The sequence below is a fragment of the Rhagoletis zephyria genome, unplaced genomic scaffold, assembly GCF_001687245.7.
Source record: "Rhagoletis zephyria isolate East Lansing unplaced genomic scaffold, Rhagoletis_zephyria_1.1 Rzeph_scaffold_01358, whole genome shotgun sequence".
NCBI classification, from domain to species: domain Eukaryota; kingdom Metazoa; phylum Arthropoda; class Insecta; order Diptera; family Tephritidae; genus Rhagoletis; species Rhagoletis zephyria.
Window position 1 is genome coordinate 92121 of NW_016158442.1, and position 23332 is coordinate 115452.

The 23332-nt window shown below is 32.5% G+C and overlaps 1 protein-coding gene across 3 annotated transcripts in view; it reads left to right on the top strand.

Annotated features, from left to right (window-relative positions):
- eIF5B (eukaryotic translation initiation factor 5B) overlaps positions 1-20321 on the top strand; it is a 91752-nt gene extending 71431 nt beyond the window's left edge. For all 3 annotated transcript variants that reach the window (XM_017617215.1, XM_017617213.1, XM_017617214.1), the window contains 2 exons: positions 14469-14630; positions 20054-20321. In XM_017617215.1, the coding sequence (XP_017472704.1) occupies positions 14469-14630; positions 20054-20161 (270 nt within the window). In that variant the 3' untranslated portion in view covers positions 20162-20321. The remainder of the gene's footprint in view (positions 1-14468; positions 14631-20053) is intronic.
- Positions 20322-23332: the final 3011 nt, after the last annotated feature.

Consider the following 23332-nt stretch of genomic DNA (forward strand, 5'->3'; position numbering starts at 1 on the left):
CAAAACCGATATCTAAAGTGCGTGTAGAACCTCCCATAGAAATCGAATTCTTCATAGTGCATATCTCTGGAAGTATTTTTGGTAGAGTCCTGGAACTTTGTATGGATATATGTATATAAAGTCAATCTTAAGCTCATGGAAAAATAAGAGTTTATTGGAAAATGCGGCGTGCCACCGTANTCGGCTTGGGTAAGGTTTAACCACTTAACCCCCCTTTGTTTTCGTCGCTACTGAATTCTATAAACTGTCAGCTTTCACACAATTTAAAATATACCTGTGTATTTAAAAATGTCATGAAAATTGTGTTGCTAGCTTCATGTTGCAAAATGTTTCAAGGAAATGTTGTGGAATTTCACACTTATTTCTTGTTTATTTCTTATTATGCTATGCTTAAGAACAAAATATTTTTAAATCGACAAAACATTAATAAGAAAATTTGAAGGATTTTAGATATTGGGTATGGTAGCACGAAATGTCACAATCTGCTTAATTGTCAGGTTGTTAATATGGCGACGAAAAAGTGACAATGGAACTACCTTGTTTTTTGTATCATGGTTTTTATTTTATTATCTGTCTTTGTTTGAAAGTTTGTTTTTCGATTGCCACATGAATTGAGTTTGTACAAAAAATCACATTTGTTTGGCATATTATAAATATGTGAAAAAGGATAGATTCTCTCACGGCTCTCTTTGCACTTAGAAATCTAAAATCTATAGTTCTCCAAGTTTCTAAGTGAAGTTTTTTTTTTGGGTAACTACATACACGCGCTGCTCATTTTACATATATACAATTTTCAAGTCAAGTCAGGTCTTAAGTCTTGCATAACTGAGCTTTAAAGCACTGCGACCTTAAGGGCTATTGTGCCCCTTCATGGATTTATAGTGTGTCCATTATTACAGTATCCGAGAGAAACCTTAATATGAAACCTAAATTTACAGATTTCACTTCTCCCTCGGTTATTAGATGTTCACCCAGGTGTCTTTTGCGTTTGTGCATCAGTGCAGCACACTCTTCTAAGATGTGCTATGCAGTCTCAATATCCGACCTGCAAGCGATTTCGGCATCCGCGGTAGCCGAGGGCTAAGAGTTGCGTGCTACAAGTCTGTAGGTGCCAGATTCGATCCTCGGTTGGAGCGGTTGCCAAATTTTTTTTTGTTTTTACTTATTTGTTTTTTTTTTTATTTATTTATAGGTTTAATTTTACTTTATTTTATTTTCATTTGTTTTATTTTATATCACATTTTTTATTTTACTATACATTAAAATTTTTACACTTTAATTTTATTAAAAAAGTCAACAACAACTAACTGAAAGCAACGTTGAAAAAGTGCAGAATTAATAAATTAATGAATAAAAAAAGTTAAAATTCTACCGACTGTTTGACTCGAACCCACGACCTTACGGCTCGTTAATCCGCATTACTGCCGTCTGTCAAAGCACAATTTTAATCAGATCAACGCTGCTGTCTGTCGATGCTTTTATTTCGCTAGCTGTTCCCGATTTCCTGACTAGATTTTGTCGAAAAAAAGTTCATTTTCTACACTGTGCACGACGCACGGAAGAATATTTTATTTTGCAAAATAATTGCTTATTAACCAACTAAAATTGAAACTAATCGGATAGGAAGACAACGATTCAATGCTGCACTGAAGAAAAAAGCCCAAACTTGGCATTATGTCTATAGAAATGTTCCTTTTCATGCATAATTCAAAATTAAATGCGTTTATCGTTTCCCAACGTGTTTAAGTGCATTTTTACAAGATTTGCTGGCTGGCTTATTGTTATCGTTGCTTTTCAGCCTATTAAGAACTGCATTAAAATATGCATGTATTTATCTGTCGCTTCGTGCCACTGCATAAAAACACATCACACAGCAGGCTTTGCAAAACAAAAGACGGATGCCAATGGAAACCTTCGTCTTTGTGCCAACAAAGAAAACATTTTTTTTTAAACACGTAAAGTATGTATATACTACATACTCCTATATGTGTTCCATTACACGATCCTTTCAAGTGTTGCTGCTGCCTTCGACTTCTATTCAATCCCAGCGAGAGTTGTATTTCAGACAGTCTGCTGCTGCTGCTGCTGCTGCTGCTTCTGCTGTTGTTTATTGCCGCCACTTCGAGTGGTTATTTGCATTAGGCAAATGCAAAACGGAAGTATTCTTAACGACTACTTCCGACTCCGACTGTTAAGTAGAGGGTAGACGTGTTTAAAGAATACCAATAGCAACAACAACAACAACAAAAAGTATATAAAATAAAAATAATCTTAATTTAGGTCACATGCAGCGGCATTGAGCAGAGCAAATGAATGAATGAACGGACGATATGCATTCTGGCACATGTGCATGTGTTTGTGCGTGCGTTTGTCAGGCAGCTGCCCCTTTCAGCAACCACCGTTCATTTGCTTGCTCACACAATTGCTGCATGTTTCTTATTGTTCTTGCTGTTGTTGTTTTGTTGTTGTTTGAATGCCGCAGCCATATGCCCTTCTATGTACAAGCATATATACAAATGTACATACATACATACACACCGCATATGCACTCAACGCATGTGACTGTTTTACTTCCGGAACGGTTTATAAAAATTACTTGTTCCGGTTTTCTTTTTCATTACTTTGCCGCTTATTCTTAGCCTTCCTTCCGCTCGTCTGTTGTCGCACCGGCTGTTTATCGTTGGCATTGTTGTTATTTTTGGCTTTATACATATGCATACATACTTTTTATTTTAATTTTATATATATGTATATATATTTTTTTTTGTATTCAACATTTGCCATATGTCTTACAATACAATACGCTAATGCGCATTCATTCATACTTTGTAGTATGGATTTGCTGCTTGTCTTTCATTCATAAATTTTGTGGATTTTAGTGAATGCGGCATGTGCGTGGCGTAATGAATGACGAACGCGGTCTGTATGTATGGATACGTACGTACATACAAAGGCTGAATGTTTAATTTATAGTATTTCTTTCACATTAACTCAAAGGCAGCGGAATTGACAGAAAGCGGGTTTAGGCTTCCTTAGTGCAAGATTTTATTTTTTTTTTATGACAAACGGATGTGAGACTCTGGAAGCTTTTTTGAGTTTGCAGTAAAATTTACTTTTTGTTTCTATTACCTAAGGCACCCTAGTACCTACATAAAATGTATTGTCTAAAAGAAGAACTTAGAACTTGATTTTGGACTTCTGTCGTTGGGTTTCTCAAAACTTAGAGACAATTTCTAAAAACTGTAAACTGGTGGAAAATTAAATAGGGCCGCGACATTATAACAAATTTTGCCTATTTTTCTTTTGTTTATTTTATATTTATCATTATTTTTTATAAAACTATGGCTCATTATCTAACAAAAACCATATAAATTCATATTCCAAACTTTGTTCAAACCATATAAAAATTTCTGCAAAGTTGCATCTAAATTTTCAACATTTTAATCAGATTTTTTCGAATTTTTTTGAGTTAGAAGTTTTAAAGCCAATTAAATTATAGTACGTGCAAGTTTTGTTGCTAAAAGATCGCGTTGATTTTAAAAAATTTTTTTCGGATTTTTTTTTTCTTGTATGGAAAAAATGCATAATACAAAAAAAAAAAAATAGACAAAATTTGTTAAAATGTCGCGTCCTTATTTATTTTTCCACCACTGTATATTGCATTGTTCTTGTTTTATTAATAAATTTCTGACGCAATTTTATAGAATTTTATAATTTTTCTTTCTGTCATTGAATGCCAAGAGGCAACGGATATAAAAAACAACAACAATTTATACGTTCGAGGTTGTGCTAGGCAATATTTTGAAATTGTTGTTAAGAAACTTGGGATTAGTTGGTGTTGGCTAATGATCAGTGTTGTCAGATTCTGTGAATTCCCAAGAAAACACTGTATTTTCAGCAAAAAAAAACTGTATCCTTCAAAAACGAAGGGATTTCTGAAATTTTAAGGTATGATTGGAATGCTGCGAATCACATCTTAGTCAATGAAGGACACGTTGCGCCTCCATCGCTTCCTTTCAGCTAAAAATTTACTTCTAAAAAAAAACAAAAGTGATATTTTAATTTATTCTTTAAGTCAGAAATTTTGGCAGACCTGTATTTGTTCTGTTTGTGATTTACAGATAAAACTGTGACTATGGCAATTTCAACAAATTTCAAGAAATTACCATACAATTTTCAAATTTTTTAATCCGAATTTTTATAAGCTTTTCAGGTATGCAATCTTGTATCAGTTTCAGTCTAATAAAATGCACGTATCACGAAGCAAAAAATTTCTGTTGATTTTTGATAATTTTTGCCGCCTGTGTTGCACATTTTCTCCCATTCAAAAATATATTTTGCTTGCGCGTTTGCATTTCATTTTCGGTTGATATTTTTGAGCAGAAAGTAACTGAAATTTTTTTGGCTTTTATGAAAATGCCTTCTGATCTTGCGTGTTTCTTGGAGATTTTTCAAGATAGTTCCAGAACTTTTTTCGAGACTTTTCAGCGTTCCTCTTATTTTACTTTTCGGGACTTTTCAGAAACTTTTGGAATTTGTTAGGGAATTTTCTGGATTTTTTTCAGGATATTTTCAGACTTTCCGGTTTTCTTGTATTACATTTTTTTTTTGTATCTTGAGAGACTTACCGGAATTTTTTCGAAACCTTTTGAAATTTTTCGACACTTTTGAATTGCCACTGAAACTTCCAATTTTTCTTTTTATTTATTTGTTAGATATGGCATATTCTTTATTAACATTACTCAAAAAGTTATGAGGCAAGCCGTCACTTTTATTTTTGCCTTAAAACCTGAAAAGCAACATACATACATATAGTCGATATATCTTGTTGAAAATTTTAAAGGTCAAAAGGTAATTTAATTTTTTTGCATACACCAAGCCTGTGTTTTATAACAAAAAGCAAAGAAAATAAGTTACCTTTTGACTTTTAAAATTTGTAACAAGATATACTGATTATATGCTACTTTTTAGGTCTTCAAGGCAAAAATAAACGTCTCTGGTTTTTATTGTTCTGTGTTACATATCACACCACCCGCCTCCAAGCCTTCTTGTATCATCATCTCGGATCTGGATAGGACGGCCACGGGCTCTCAGATATATGGTGTGGAATTTTAAATGTAATTTCGTTTGCCTTAATCACATACGAATGCCGTTGATATAGGAGATCATCTAAGTGGTTTATATATTATTACAAAAATTGCTTAAATTTCGAAAAAAAAAAACATTTTTCCTGCAGTAAGCATACATTTTTCTTTTTTTTTCATCAATTCTGATTGTCTTTAATTGATCTATGCAATCATTTTGGATTGCAAACCAATTTTTTTGTTGTCAAAAAAATTCTAAAAAAAATTTTAAAAATTTTGATTTTGTAATGTTGTCGTTTTACTCAACTTCGGTGTAAAAAAAAAATTCATAGCTCAAGTTATTGTATTATGGGGTGCACATACTATACCTAAAGATTGCGCAATACTCAGAGCTACCATTGTGATCTTTTTAAATTTTTTTTTGAAATGGCATATTTTCAAAAACTAATTTTTGTTATCCAAAAATTTGTATGTGAAAAATTTTTCAAGAAAAAAAATTTAAAAACATTTCTTTTCATAGAGAATTTTGATGTGTGTATGTGTTATGTGTGATCTTTTTAAAATTTTTTCCTTGCCCGTTCCCGAGATATTTGGAAAACTATTAATTTGATTTGTTTTTGTGCGGTAAAGTTTATAAAAATGTATTAATAAAGCTCAAACCTCATATTTATTTATTATTTATGTTTATGCATCAACCCTAAAAATTTGAAACAAGTGAAGTGTGAACCCCGTCCCTTTTTGGTATGGAACGCCCCATATATTTATGTACGTAAATGAAATTTATTTAAGACTTCTCGTGCTGGTAAATAAATCAGAATTTTGATCAAATAATTGTTGCTCGTTCATGGTGCATGCAGAAGTGATCCATCATTTATCTTTACTTGTCTGCCGAAGTTAACGACACTTGAACGAGTCGGCAATTTAAAGGTTGGGATGATATGTATGTATGTACATAGGTATCGATCTTGCCGCGATGTATGTAGTTCACTTCATCATCTGAAATTTGACAGAGATTTTACTTTTTCGTTCTCCGTATGCCAGCAGCAACCAAACACCAAATAATTTTAGTTTGCAATCAGTGTACTTCATACCACTTTATGCTTTTTTTTTACTATTCGATCAATCACGACTTCCTTTTTCAGCACGCATAATTTAGAAGGTATTAATTTAGTCCTTAGCGGACTTTAGTGATTGATGTCTGAGTATATTATACATATAAACACATGTAGAAATTATTTCGAAATATAGCAATAAATTTATTAAAGATTATTGCAAAAAATGCGCGCCTTTATGCACCATCTGCATAAAATACATAAGTACGATTACCAACTTGTTAGAACTAGTAATTTTAAATGGGCTCTGAGCCGACCTAAATATATGTAGATACATTATTAGGGTGCTCCAAAAATACACAGGAAAATCAACTTCTGTAATTTTTGGACATAATGCATAAAATTCCTTTCAAAAATACTAAACAATGTCTTAGTTCTTTGTGAGTAGTGAAACAGTGAAAATCCCTCTTTTTACCTTCAGCCAAAGTACTTAATTTTCGAGCCAACTTTTTTGTGCTGTAAATTATATGCTATACGCCTTTGTTTTCATTAAAATCTAGGCTGATATATCTTCATAGAAATATTCAAAAATCTTTAAAATTGCGAAAAAGGGATAATTAAAGAATTTTAAAATGCATTTCATTTTCCTTTTTTACATGGAAGAACCCATATTTACCTTTTAAATTTTACTTACTATTTTTATACCCGAGCGCACTTGTGCACAAGGGTATATTAATTTTGTTCACATAACGGTTGTTTGTAACAGCCAAAACGAATCGAGATAGATATAGACAAATGTATACATAAATGATCAGGATGAAAAAAGAAATCGATTAAGCCATGTCTGTCTGTCCGTCCGTCTGTCCGTCTGTCCGTCTGTCCGTCTGTCCGTGTACACGATAACTCGAGCAAAAATTGAGATATCTCAACGAAATTTGGTATGTAGATTTCCCTTAATCCAAGGTAGGTTGGTATTGAAAATGGGCGAAATCGGACTTTAACCACGCCCACTTCCCATATAACGGTAATTTCCAGAAATACGAAAACTGCGATATTTTAGTAACTACTGAAGATAATTCACTCAAAATTGATATTTACAATAATTTTTAGACGAAAAATAAGAATATTATAAATTTTTGGAAAATGGGCGTAGCCACGCCCACTTATGGTTACATGTGTATATCTTGGTAACCGCTGCACCAATTTCTTCCAAACTTGGCACAGTTGTTGGCCTTGGTACACCAAAACAAATGGCCGAAAATTTTTAAAATCGCTCAATAACCACGCCTACTTCCCATATAACGGTAATTTTCAGAAATACGAAAACTGCGATATTTTAGTAACTACTGGAGATTATTCACTCAAAATTGATATTTATAATAAGTTTTAGACGAAAAATAAGAATATTATAAATTTTTGGAAAATGGGCGTAGCCACGCCCACTTATGGTTACATGTGTATATCTTGGTAACCGCTGCACCAATTTCTTCCAAACTTGGCACAGTTGTTGGCCTTGGTACAGCATAAAAAACCGCCGAAACTTTTTAAAATCGGACAATAACCACGCCCACATCCCATATAACGGTAATTTAGAGAAATACAAAATCTTCGATAAATCAGTAAATATTGAAGCTAATTTATTCAAAATTGATGCTTGCAACAATTCTTTACCAAGAAATACGTTTATGGTAAAATTTTGGAAAATGGGCGTGGCACCGCCCACTTATGATCACATATAAGTATATCGGTAACCGTTCTACCAATTTGTACCAAACTCGGTGTGGTTATTGTACTTGCCACATATAAGCAAAACGTTGAAAATTATTGAAATCGGACTAAAATAACGGCCGATTCTCATATAACGGTAAATTTAAGAAATGCTTGAAACTTCAATATTTCGAAATTGAAGGACGCTAATTTACTCAAAATTGATACACCTCGGCTTACCATCTAGCGGAAGGTTTCGGAAGGGTGAAAAAACATATATTTAATACTTGCGCCGGGTATTTAATGTTCGGCTCCGCCCGAACTTAGACTTTCTTACTTGTTTATAACTGATCATGTTATCTTTTAAATACGTCATTTTATGTTCGTATTTACCTTTCTTTTTTGCTAATATACATCAAAATTTTAGTTTTTCTAGGTTTCGGAAAGAAAATATTCTTATTCCATTAAAAAATTGTTGGTTTAGACAATTTTAAAGCCATGATACGAAAAAATGTATACAAAATAAAGGGTGGTCCATGTATCGTTTTTTTTTAATCATATGATATTTTGACAGTGACAGCTCTTTCCCGCTGGAAGTCTGGTCAGTATCATATCACTGCGGAACGAAATAAATAGCTTTGCGCTAGAACAACGTTGGAACTGGACAACGACGAGTTTGCTCGAAAAGTCATCTTTTCTGACGCAGAGCATTTTAATCTCGGCGGCTAAGCTAACAAGCAACACTGCTGCATCTGGGGATCGAAAAATCCACCCCCGATAGTCGAGAAGCTAATGCATCCCCAGAGAGAGACAGTTTGGTGCGAATTTTTGAAACGATTATTTGTGGCCGCAAACTGAAGACATGGACTTGGTCGATTTTTGGTTTCTGCGGGATGGCGCGACATGTCACACAGTCCATGCCACAATCGTTCTTTTGCGCGACAAGTTCGGTAATCGTGTTATCCGACCGTAGAGCTGCGATTTAATACCATTAGACTTTTTTGTGGCGTACCGTGAAGGACCGATGTTATGCGAAAAAACATTAACGATTCAGGCCCTTACGGCGAATATCGAGCAAGCCATTCGTGAGATAGAGCCAGAAACCGTCACCAAGGTCTTGGTAAACTGGGTTGCGCTACTGCGAAGCCAGACGAGGCGGACGCATTAATGAAATCGTGTTTCATTAATAATGGGAATGTTTGATTTTTCGAATAAACCAATAATATTTTCTCTATTTTAATTTAATTTCTATTTTATTATTATTTTTTTAATGCTTTGGTTGTTATTGTTTTAAAAATAATATATTTTGATCTCATAAATTTTTATGGAACTTATTTTATTTTTTCCATTTTAAGTATATATTTTTTTAGTTTTTCAGATAAATTTTGTTTTAATTTTTTAGATTTTATTGTGTAAGATAGATTTTTTTTTTTAATTTGATTTACTCTAAAAATTTATTTAATTTATTTTTTCTTTATTTCAATTTAATTTTTTTATTCTTTTGTTACTTTATTTTCTTTTAAATTTTGGATTTTATTGTTTCAAAGAGAAAAATATATATTTTTTATTTCATTTAATTTTTAAGACCTTATTAATTTTTTTGATTTTTTTTGCCATTTTTATAAATAAAATTAATTTAATCTAATTTAAATTTTAAGCATTATTTCCATGTCTTTTGATTTGATTTTTTTTTTCTTTTTCTAATTAAATTTTCTTTTATTAATTAATGTTTATTGATTTGAAAAGAAAAATATGTTCATATATTTTTAATTTAATTCAATTTTTAAAAAACTTATTGCTAAAAGGCGAACAGCACACTTTTGTTTTCGAAAATCCGTGCTGAGTTGAAAGACAGTTGCCGGAATTGCCCTGTGAGACTCCAATTTTATATCTTTTCAGCAGTCACATTTTTTACGCGAATTCTTTGATTGGCTTTGTCTTTTCTTGCCCTTAAAAAGCGCTATTGCGCAGATAAAAGTCTTCAAAGTTGCAGATGTTCGAAAGCTGTCGAAAGATTGCCCAAAAAGTAACACAAAACCAACTTCGTATGGCATTTCTTGTTTTTTTTTTTCAATTGAATGGGTTCTTGCGTTGTGCCTTCTTTTTTACTTTATTCGTTTTCTCAGTCTTGTTTCCCCTTTTTGTATCATTGTATCTGCGTCGGATGCAGTAAACGCTTTTAATTCATTCTCCTTCATTTGGCTTCTTGTTGAACGATCATTTGTTTGCCCCTAAAATGGCAATTGCAATCTTTACTTCCTCCCATCATGGTCATTCAAAAATTCTGCGAGTTTTTTGCCTTAATTTAGTACTTCCTGTTGACAAAAACAACTCCATCAATGAATCAATGAATTAATGCAGAAAGAAATAAAATTAAGCTACATACATATGTGTGTACATACAAATGAACATAAAATTTTACGACATTCGATTTTGTTGCTCGAATTTTACGTGGTCATTGAGAGAAAATATAATGTTCTATTTTATTGTTTTTTTTTTGGTCTAAATTCGCCTCAGACAAATGTGTTCGAAGAAGGTGTGCTCAAAAATATAATGCCACAAAAATCCACTCGATTTAATAAATATTTAAGTATGTACTATCTAGTAGTCCTTTCGTAGTCGTAAATTTTCTTGATAGCTAAGCAAAACACAAGTTCTTTATTGCCGCCAACATTGCGGTGACTCACAAAATTCTTAGTTGAATTTTTTTTGTTTGTTTCTTTTTGTGCTTTTTAATTTGGTTGTTGACTGTTTTGTAGCTTTTCGATATTAAATGTTGTTGTTGAGTGTGAATGAATTTCGAAAATAGACGACATCCGGTCTGTGGACGAGACCGCTTAAGAATACAAAAAATAGATATGTATGTACAACCATAGACGCTTTTATATACACTCGTACCTACCCAGTAGGAAGGGAGACCAGATGCTGTTTTAATAGCCGTAGTTCAACAAAAAAAATTTGAATGAACTCTACATTCTGAGCTTATATATAATTCGCGTTTAATTTTTTCGAACGCTAGCGAGGTTCTTTGTGTTTCGTTGTTTGGGTGTTACAATGTTATGTATGTATGGGAATAGATATTTCTAGCTCTAAAGTTGGGGCATAATCTGATTACGGAAGCCTCTGTAATCTTTCGTATTCCAGGCTATTAAAATGTCTTATGGGCTTAACTTTTTTGCAAACTATTGAACGCCAAGAACAATTGAAAAATAAATAGCGAATAAAGAAATTCTAAGCGGATTACACTTTTAAAATTAGGAGACTTCTATCAGATGGAAATAAAACAATAATTAAAATTTTTTTAACAATAAGACCACAAGCAGACTCTAAATTTGGTGATTGAATTACAAAAACTTTTTTAAAACAATCATATTTTTTATCAGTTCGAGCAAAATTAGATTGATTTGGAAAATCATCTAAAATGAGATCTCAAGATCTAACCAAGTTTTTTGGCAAAGTTTTATATTTCGAAGAGCACCACATCAGAGTAGAGATGCGAATCGAAATAGAAATAATCGATGCAGGAAGAAATAGTGATAAATGTTTTCTTAAATTTGTCATCTCATCAACACTGAAATTACGAGCATTAATGTAAGTAATTTTTAAAGCATGCACTTTTCATAATGGTTTCAATATATAGATTTATCCAAAAACTATATGGTAGCTAACAATCGAATGTCGATTCTAAAACTTTTGGGATCATCTCACGGATCGAATCGGAACTAGAAAATCGACAAAAAATCGAATTCGAAGGGTAGGATTAATCGATCTCCGATTTAATCGATGCAAAAACTGCATTTCTATATCAGACCTGTTTTGAAATATATTTTCCTCTGGTAAAAGAAAGAAGTCTCTTGAAATAAGCTTTCTTTTTTGGGATGCAATCGGGTGTTAATTACTCCTCGACTCATCTCTTATTGGGACAATCAATCAAGGATTTGGTGATAAGTACGCACTTAAACAAAAAAATGTCATAAAACTACACAGTGCCTCAAATAAGTGATCACGCATTGATTTTTTTTTTTAATATTCACAACGTTTTTCAAGTAAGTTTTTTCTCGTAAATTTTTGTTTTTATAAAAGTATTGTTAATGCTGTCATCAAACCCATATAAATCAAAGTTTCAAACTACTTTATAAAAAATTTGAAAAATTCAACAAATTTTATTTAAAATTTCGAACTTTTTAATCCAAATTTTAGTGGAATAGGTAATTGTTGGGTATAAAGTTTTGTGGCCCACCAAGTTTTAATACAATAAAATGTAAGCTTCAAGCGACACATAAACATGAATTTTTTATAAAAAAAAAATCCGAGAATCCAAAAAAGACCGGCGTCAAAAAAAAATTAAAAAATCAATTTGATGGAACTTTTTCTAAATTGTGTAGATATAACATCTATAATAATAATAATAGTTTGGCGCTTACACATATGTTAGTGTTTGGCCGAGCTTCTCCTCCGATTTGTGGCGTGCACCTTGATGTTGTCACACAAAGCGGAGGGACCTACAGTTTTACGCCGACTCCGAACGGCGATTGTATTTTTATGAGAAGCTGTTTTTCCAGGCAGAAATACACTCGGAGGTTTGCCATTGACTGCCGAGGGACGACCGCTGTTAAGAAAAAAACTTTTTTTCTATATTTTTGCGATGTTGCTTTGACCAGAGTTTGAACCCAGGTGCTGGTGAGTGAAAGCGCGCACTGCTTACCACTACACCACAGCGGCCGACTAAAATTATATATAACATCTATAGGCACAATATTTTCATAGAAAAATAACAAAAAAAGTTAACTTGAAACACATTCTGAACATCTATTAAAAAAAATTGACAAGTGAGCACTTTTTTGATTCACTGTACGTACTGCGTTGTCATGGTAGAATACGCTATTCAGCCAGCGAACCTGAGCTCACTGGTTCGAATCCCATTGATCAACATTTTTATTTTTAAAAAGATGACTATTTCCTTTAAATGTCGTCTGATGAGTGGAAGAGCGCCCTATCTGGGCTACAGGTTTGAAAACGCCCTATCTTAGCAAATGGTTGAAGAACGCCCTATCTCAGAATCTCGTAAAAAATCGAATAGTTCTTTCATATGGAGAGATAAGAAGTGGTTCTAGTCACCTGTCTCTTTGTGACTGATTCCCGAGCCATCATGGACTAGCTAAGATTTTGCAGTGCATGCAGACGACATTCAATCAAACACTTACTCTAACATAAGCTTGCAACTATAATCGTGTTTGGCTGAAATTGTTGAAAAACAAAATCATATTTATTAAAAAAATTTGGTAAAAAAAAATTAAAGTATAAAAATAAAAAATTAATGAATGAATGTAAAGACACAATTTTTTCGACAGCTATTTTTACGCATGCAACTGAGTGTCGGTGTAAATATGAGTGTAAGAGTGTGTGCGCGTGATTTAAAAAACATGCATGGTGTGGGCACTTGAATGTGCGTAAGCTGAATGGATGCGTGGGCGCTAACGTATGTACATAAGTATGTATGTATGTCCGTACATATGCATTTAAAAGTGTCTACTTCAAAAAGAAATTTACTGTCAACAGACTTGTCAGAAACTGCAGCTGCGCTTCAAAATGCAATTTGCTTTTATTAGCTCACCAAATATGTATGATTATATGTATAGATGTATGTACACACACATCTACAAATGCATGCATATTTATTGGTCGACATAAAATTTTGCTCACCTGGAAAAACATGCTGTCAATACGAGTATGTATGCATGTACATACATGCAAAGTGGCCATTTAATTTCTCTGAGGCTAGAAAAGCGATTTAAAAACAACATTTTTAATACCTTAAGCTATGTAAAATAACTGTTAGTTGTTGGCTGAAAATATTTGATTACGCACTTTTTTTTTTTTTTTTTTGTCATTTTAATTAGTTGCTGTTATCTTCTAAATACTCGTTTTCGCTATTTGAACGTCACCAACAGGAAATGTCGAAATAGCAACATCCTGTTTTTAAGTACCTGACTCATAAACACATTTTGTGGGCATAAACGTCAAAGAAAATATTGTTTTATGTTTACGATTTCTACTAAGGAAGAAGTGTTTGTTCAATCAAGTTTTTATGCAGAACCAATAAAGATAGAATTTTTTTATAATCAAATTTTGGTGTTAATTTGTTATATTTTATAATTAATTAAATTTGGAGAATTTTCTGCAATTGAAAAAAATGGATTACAAGTTTTAGAAATTTTGAAGTTGGACATACATTTTTGGTAGTCGAAAACATTTCCATAATTCTTTGGCAATTTAAAACATTTCTGGGTATTTCGAAAATGGACGTTAAATTTTTAGTAGTTTTAAATTTAGAAATATTGTAGTTGAAAATTAATGATTAGTTTTTGTTACTTTCAAAACTGGACATAAGTTATTGGAAAACAAACAAAAATACTTGCATTTACAGTATCGGTCATATCTATAGCACGCCATTTCAAAGTGATATATTGTGTGCCACTTATGTTTATTTATTTATTTTTAAGAATTTTCAATTAAAAGATAGTTCATTCTTCGTCTGAGAATAAACGCCTTAATAGAAGACTCGAAACTTTAAACCAAATAATGAATATTAACTAATGCCTCTATATTTATTATCTATTTGCAGTTTGTTGACATTGGCATTGTAACGTCCATTGAATCGAACCACAAACAAATAGAAAGCGCACGGAAAGGACAAGAAATTTGCATAAAAATTGAACCGATACCCGGCGAATCACCGAAAATGTTTGGACGACATTTTGATGCTGACGATATGCTAGTGAGCAAGGTAAGTGCAAAATAAAATGCAAAATAACAATACTACTAAGTACTAGCAACTGTCATTATTTTATTTCGCGCACAAATACATCGGTTCTATGGATTTAATTTTTCAAAATATATTACCTGATCTAGAAAAACGGCAAACAGATCTGTAATCTACGACCCAAAATTAACTCTACGTGTCATTTTAGCGTTTTTAATAAGATTATGAATTTTCTTCCAAAATTAAAATATTTTCTAAAAATACGTTTTTTCTAAAATTAAATTTTTCCTAAACTTAGCGTTTTTAAATTTAATTTTTTCTGTAACTTAATTTTTTTTCTAAAACGTAATTTTTTTCTAAAGCTTAATTTTTTTTTAAACTGCAATGTTCTATAGTTTTCTAAAAGTTTAAGTTCATTCTGGAACTAAATTGTATTTTCTGCAGATTAAATTTATTTAGAAAATTTATTTCTTTTTTATAAATATTTTTTAATTTTTCTAAAATTTCCTTTCATGTTTTTAGATAAAGAATTCGTTTTTTTGAAAATTCGCCCTCTTAAAAAGTTTTTTTCTTTTATTTATAAATTGTTTCACCAAAACTTCATTTTTTCTAAAATTTCTTTTAAATTAAATTTTTTTAATGTCCATTTTTCTAAAATTTCCTTTTTTTTCCAAAAATTTTATTTTTCTAAATTTATTTCTTAAAAAAAAAAATGATTCTAAGTAAATCAAAAGTTTAAATCAAGTTACCAGGAGTTAAATTTTATTTGCCCAGATTTTAACTTAATGTGACAATGCAATAATTTAATTTCTTCTAAAATTAAGTTTTTTTCCAAAAATATTTTTTTCTAAAATAATTTTTTATATTCAACAATTTTATTGAGCTTGAGGTCGTTTTCTATTTGTGTTGACCGAGTGAAAAAGTGGAAAAGTTTACATGGCGAACTTAGCTCAGTGGGTAAGACCACTGGATTTGTAATCCGAAGTCGCTGGTTCATATCCCAGTGACCGCGGCTGACGAAGTGAAGAGGAGATGGGGTGATCTCCGAAATAGCAGCTATAACTTCTTTTATATATTTAATGTTTAGTATTTTGTCATAAAAGTCTAGCACAATATATAACAAATACTATATAAATCCACATTTCAAACTTCGTGCAAAAATTATAAAAAAATCTGCAAAGTTTCATGTAATTATTTTCACTTTTGAGTATGCAATTTAATATCCATTAAATTCTAGTATAATGAAGTGCAAGTTTTAAGTTGCTAAAGAATTGCGGGGATTTTAAATGTTTTTTTTTCTGACTGTATTAGGCATTTTTTTCCATACAAAGTATATTCGACAATTTGCTGCTTAATTAGCTGATCGCAAGTGTGTGTATAAATTATTGTTGTCTTTCCACAATATTTTTCATTAGAAGACGGCCTCAAGCTCAATAACATTGTTAAATATAATTTATTATTCTAAAATAAATTTTTTTCTAAAATAACATTTTTCTAAAATGAATTATTCTCCAAAATGATTTTTTTTTCCAAAAAATAAATTTTTTTCTACAATAAATATTTTTCTAAAATACATTTTTTTCTAAAATTAATTATTTTCTAAAACATATATATCTATTTTTAAATTTTTTTAAGGTTAAATTTTTTTAAATAAAATTTAATTTTGTTCACTGACTGGTAATTGGTTTTAGAGCCCAATAAGCCAAATGCACTTGTGGCAAACTTACTGTAAATTTACTTCAGTAAGCCGGACGTTTGGAAATGTTTACTCGAAATATTATTACCCACTTACTAACAATTGTAGATTCCACAAAAGTGATCACATTTTTATCTATTTTGATAATGAAAGTACATTCAGTAAATTTAGTTGAAATACAATAGACAACTCCGACGATGGCAGTGTCGCAAGTTCGTGTCCCCAAAATTGTTGATTTTTTTTAAGGTATATATTTTATATCTTATCTGTTAAATGGTTTAAAATATGTATGTATTTGAATTATAATTGAATATTGCTTCAAAATGGCACTACAAGCATACAAACATACATACGTTCATTCATGTTGCCCACCTAGGATTGAAGCATTGTATGCGACATACATAGACGCTTGCTTGCATCCTTTGAACCGTAATGAGTTCAAATCACTTACCTTGAGAGTGTTGAGTGGGTTGCTCATACGCACTGACCGACCATCGACATGAGTGTGGCTTTGTGTATACACACATGTGTATTTATTACATACATATGAAAACATAAGAGTCCATTAAAGGGTTTCAAGCTATTTTTAAGCATTATCTGACAGTGTTATTTTAATGGTTGTTGTTGTTGTTGTTGTTGTTGTTGTGATTGTGGCTTTTTTTGTTGTTGTTGCCATGCATGACGTCAATTCGTGTAGCTGCTATTGCCTGCATAAGGAGCTATGCTTTCGCTATTCAAATGGACGTGTCCGTACGTCACTGCCATTATGCTTTAGGTACTATGTGCATACATTTTTCCTCCGTTTTACCATACCATACCTTCCTCATTGTGGATAATTTTATTAGATATTACAAAAGAAGGAAGAACTCTAGCTGCAGGTGACAGTGATTGTGTCGTAGCCCTCCGGTCTTTGATGTTAAATATAATTTGTCAAAAGCGCTTTTATTTTTCTTAAATGCGTAAATTCCGCATTACCTTCCTCTGTTTCAATTTTAAATTTTGTTACATATGTATATATAGCTGGCTGCGGAGGCGTTTTGATAAGCGAATATGACGAATAACGCTAAAAGTGATATGCATGCCTAAGCGTTAGAATATTCAAAGGGCGTTGTATTTTTAGACAGGTTTTAGAAATACAACGAATGCAAAATTCAATTACATCCGTAACTCACTCGCAATTTTCGCACTCATTCTAATCCAATTTCCTATTTCTAGATACTACTCCATTCATGCTAACTTTTTCGTGCACCCTTACTATAGTATATGTACATACATATGTGTGTATTTGCAGCCCCTCGAATAACCATTGAAAATTTGCAGTCGTTGTCCTCGTTTCATTCAAGGTTTTTATCCTACGTACGCGATATACATAAATTTCCACTTAAATAAGTTGGCTGAAATGCATTTACCGTTGCCGGCGGTTCGTATGCCGCTACTTCTGCTGCATAAAGCGACCGCTGCCACACACTCGCTCATACGTTGCTACTTGTTGACGTCAGTGCTTACCTTCTGTTTTATTTCAGTCGGTCGTTGACATTTTAGCCGGCTGCTTGGCTATTTCACTGCAATAACCTATTTTTCAAGTTATTGCATTTTTTCTTTCCTAATGTATGCACATACATACATACACACATATATTTCACCCTTGTCCGCGCGCGCCGTTTTCACTTTTGTATGCAAACGCCTCGCCCTCAGTTGTATTGACCTACATTTCGAGCTCACTACTATGTATTTGTTGTTTGTTCTGTTGAATGAACTGAATGCTACATTTATACTTTGTTGTTGTTGTTGTTGTTGTTCTTGTTACCGCTGGTGTGATGGGCGCTTACTTCATTCACCTCTTGGGGTTGAGTAGATTCTATTTTTAGCTGATTGTGACCTCGAGGCTACTTACAGTTTGACCTCAATTGGGTTGGTAGTGCTTGTGCCACTATATGCTCGACATGTTATATGAGAACTAAATGCGAAAAGCTGACTCAAAAAAAAAAAAAAAAAATCCTTGGAAAACTCTTTGATGCTAAATTTGTGGAAATTTATTAATATAAAATACTTCAAGCGGCCTAGTAGTATTTTTGGCTGAGTTTTATATGGTACTATTAAACTAGATTTAGGCTCGCTAATTGTGTATGGCATTTTATATTTATACATTAGGGTGCATCACTATTCATAAAAAAATAAAAATCATCCTATCAATTAACCATGATTACCTCAATTGTTCGTTGCGGCGAAAGCGTTTGTGAACATTTAAACAGCGAAATCGAATCCCAGGTGTACGCATGTTTGCATACAATTTTTCTTTGTTGTTCAGTTAGAGTTGTTAATAGGCACCATAGACGGTGCGTCAGACTCGCGAATTATTTCGACTACACACAGTTGAGTCACTCAGAGTCATGCCAAAGTTATGTCGGTGTTACTAACACTTATTTATTTTCACTAACACATTCAAACCGACTCGCGAGTCAGACGCACCGGGTATGCCGCCTATAAAAAAAGAAAAGTTTTGATGATGAAACAAAAATTATACTTAATAAATGAGTATGTGATAAAAAATATTTCTGTTCAAACGCTGGCACAAAAATATAGAGTTAGAAGACAAACATTTTACGACATAACAAAAAAATATTTAGATCAAATTTTATAGTGATTCAATTGTCATGTAAATTCATTCCAAAAAATACACCAACAATTTTCTTTAATTAACCTAGAAAATCGATTATCCGAGATGATCTCGGTCCCGACCAAAAATCGAGTTTTTTCTTTTAATAAATTATATTAGTTTTAAAAAATATGTCATCCAAAAAATCATCTAACATGATAGAAGCGTTCAAGCATGCTTAAAAATTTTATCAACGGAATAATGAGATTTTTGGAGATATTTTCAAATCAGTATATCTCAGGTAAATATTAATTTTTTCCCGAAAAATATTGGGGCGGAAGTCTTAAAATACAATAAATTTTGTAATTCCTGTGGAAAATCCCCAATTTTTATTTTTTTTTTGGTGAGGCACCCTATTGTAATTCCTGTTGAAAACCCCCAATTTTTGATGAGGCACCCTATTGTACATATTTCCACTCGGCTGCATAATTTTACATTCTGAACGCCTTCTTTAGGCTTCAAAGGTAAGTTTCTAAAAAAAATTAGAAAAACAGCCGCAAAACATCCCAAAAATAGTATGTCGAAAAAATCCCTTGTAAGTTCCAAACATGTCTCAAAATGTCCCGAAGAAATCCCAAAAGCAAATACAACACGAAGTATGCCAAAATAATGATAAAAAAAATTTAAGTAAAACACGAAGACTTTTCCCTAAAAAATCAAGGGCCCGACAAAAAACAAAGAAAATCTCGAAAAAAGGAAAAATCACGACACATTTCTTTAAGTTTTTTTATTATCAAGCCCTAAAAAATAAAAAGCAAAAATTGCTAATTTTTTTTTATAAAGCAAAATATCCGGTAAACTTTACCTTAGATTGGAGTTTTTTTTTTAATTCATGGTTATCAAACACAAACTTAACGACGCAACCTGCTTAAAATTTGAGAGTTGTCTCTTGATAAATGGTAGTTGACAGTAGTAGTGTTGCATCGAAATTTATCACGCGGGAAATTGAAAGTCACTGATTCAAGAAAAAAAAACAGCCGATGCTAGGTTCTTTTTTTACTTTTTTATCCAAAAATTGTGTATCAAGTATTTTATTAAAGCACTGTTTTTCTCACTTAATCATGCTCTCTCTCTCTCTCTCTCTTTTATTTTCAGATCTCCCGACAGAGCATTGACGCCTGCAAGGACTATTTCCGCGATGACTTAATTAAGGCTGATTGGTCACTAATGGTTGAATTAAAGAAACTTTTTGAAATTTTATAAGCTTATAAAGCAATGCGCATAAATAATATTTAAATACATACACACTTACATATGCATACAATTAAATAAGCAGCAAATATTGTACTGCAATTAAAGAAAACGAAACAAGTGCTGCAGCACATAAACATATACAAAAAAAAAAACAACAAAAACAGAAAAATGCATGTACCACTGCATGTAGATTCTTGCTTCAGCATTAACTATTTACGCTTTTTTTTGTGGTTTGCTCAAAAACCTTCTAATATCCCTGCCAAACAAACTATACAAATTGACTATGTTTTGGCCATTATTTTGTTATTTATGTAGCTCAGTTTTTTTTTTTATTGATACAAAGATATTTATGAAGTTGTTTGGGAAATATTATATATGCTTTCAAAAGCTGTAGAAGTCGAGCTTCTCGAAATACATAAAGAAATATTTATTTATAAATTAAAAATTTTTTTTTTTGATTTTTTTCTTTTATTTTTTTTTTACTTCTGACCTTAATTTCATTTTAATTTTTTGTTAGCGCAGGAAATCGCAATTACGTAAAAATTACTACACAATTTTTTTCTAGACCTTATAAATCTTATCTGCTTCTGATCACACAATGATTTTTAAAACTGAAATACATGTATGTGTAAAATTTTATGCAACCATATTTTTTTACAAAATTCTTTTTTTAAAGTAATTGTGCATTCAATAAAATTATATCAATGTACTGAAATAAAATAAATGAGTGGAGATAATATTTATTAAATGGAAAAAGTCTACTTATTTTGATTTGATTTTGCGATGAAATTTGACAAGTCTTGTTGGCAACGGTGATTTTGTGTTGGATTTCGAGGAAGACTTTGTTAGTGGTGTTAGTGCTACTTTCGAAGTAGACGAAGTCCTCTACTTTTTCAAAAAGTTTGGTGCGTGTTAATAGTCCTCTCGCGAGACTTTTGCAAGATTTTTCGTATGTTGAATATGTTCGTCGTGGACTTTTGGCTTTAACGTCATGCGATAAGTCCTTATAGCAGGAGGCTGATACCGCGGTTGTTGGAACCAATTAAACTCTAATCGGCAGACGAGCTCCTTGCCGCAATATTTAAAAAACGCGGCTGCCAACCATTTCTCCGCCAGCTTTGTTACTTTTTAAACGCGCTATTGCTATTCGAATTTGTTCAGGGTCTGGTAACGGACCATCAATTCCGCCATCATCGATTGGAGGAACCGGGTTACTATCATCTTTAAGCCTTTCTTCGAATAGGACGTCTCTCCTCGTTTCTCAACGTGGCACCAAAATTGCGCATGTGGAAACTGTGCATTAAGACATTATTTCGGTTTTAACCGAAACTGTGCATGCATGCATATGCATTATTTCGGCTTTCTAACGAAAGTGTGCATATGGATAATTTCGTTTTTTCTTATATGAATTATTTACTTCTAGTTAGTAAGGTCTCCCCTAATTCAAAGACGTTAATTGGTTGTTGGTTTATTAGTGCAACCAGAATAGAGTTGGGATTTTCAGTTCATTTCGATGATCGGTCAACCTAGTTCAAATAACTCAAGTGTTCTAGTGCGGTTAGTTCATTCACGTTCATTTTAGTTCATAAAATATCTAAATTCATAATGAAATCATTGCATTAGCTATCAACAGCTCTACTTTATCGATTTTTAGCATAATGAAATATGGAGTAATACAGTTTCATCATAATACCAATACACAATTTGAAATAGTGAATCCAAAAAATAAAACACTACTACTTTTGTTATAAAAAAAAAATTCTATATTTCATTTAGACTAACATTCGAAGATAACATAAATACTTATTAGATTTCTTATAAGGAATTCACTTGAGATCATACAGGCTTTGTAATTATTCAGTAAAGATAATTCTTTTAGGTACATTCATACATTTGTATTAGGGATGTTTCGAATGTCATATGTTGCACATTCGCGAATGCGAATTTTCGGAATGCGAATGTGCGAATGCGAATGTTAGGAATAGCAAAAAAAAAACGATAATCAATTTAAGTCATCGTTTTTATTACTTAAAGATATGTAAATTATCTATTAAAACCTCGAACGAGTGCTTAACCTATACAGTGTTTTAATGTAGTAGTGAAAGGTCAAAAGGGGCATATTATATTTCTAAAAAAGTAATTTTGCTGCCTTTTCTCCCATGCGGAGATTTCTTAGAGGCTTGTATATAAGGCCGGCTGCACTGAACAATTGCTCACTGGGAACGCTGGCGGGTGGAGCGCTCAAATATTTGCGGGCCAGATCTGTAAATTTGTCGTATTTTAGTTTAGTTTTCCACCAATCTAGAGATTTATTTAAGATATGCCTTCAATTGAGCTGTAATTTCACATTTTTTAATGTATCCAGATTCTACATCCCAGCCTTCGCTTTCGCTGGAGGCATCTAAAATTATTTCTAGGTTGCTTATAAGAGGTACTTGTTGAAGGCCCATCAATCGGTTATTGTCCGCACCCAGGCAAATAGAGCAAATAGTTCATTTTAAATTTCGAACTAGTTCATTCGATCAATTCAATGACCTAGTTCATTGAACGAACTATTTAGTGCGTGATTTTCCCAACTTTAATTAATAGGTGTTGTGGTGAAAGCTCATGTTTAGAACACGGCAACCGTTCTTGAAGTTTGTTAACCAGATTTCCCACAGCAGATTGGTAGTCTGCTCCAAAAAACCACAGATGCTTAGCTGATAATAGATCTTGCCATTCATTGGCAGAACATTGTCACGACTTAGAGTGCCTTTTTTCAAAGGCAGACGCCCTTAAAAGTTTACCATTTAGCATTACCCTCATACTTACATGTACTTCACTTTGGACAAAACCTGAATAGTAACTCCTTTATGAGTGGAGTAAAGAACACTTCGCCAAGTGCCAATCATATTCAGTGTTCCTTGGGATTCCCTGCAAACAACTGAGATATTGGTAGAAGGGCATGTAATGAGAGAGGCCACAGCATCTCCATAGGTCTGAGTGTAGACATAATAGCCGTTAAGGTTGTCCAGTAGGAAATCAATTACCTATGTAGTATCAGAGCAAAGGAGAAAGCACGGTGCGACGCCCTGAGGACAGCCCCTATAAATTACGCATTGGCAACTTTATTTGCAATGGTAATGGCAAGAAGCCGTCAGTATCATCAAGCTGCACCACATTTATGTGTGATTCGAAACA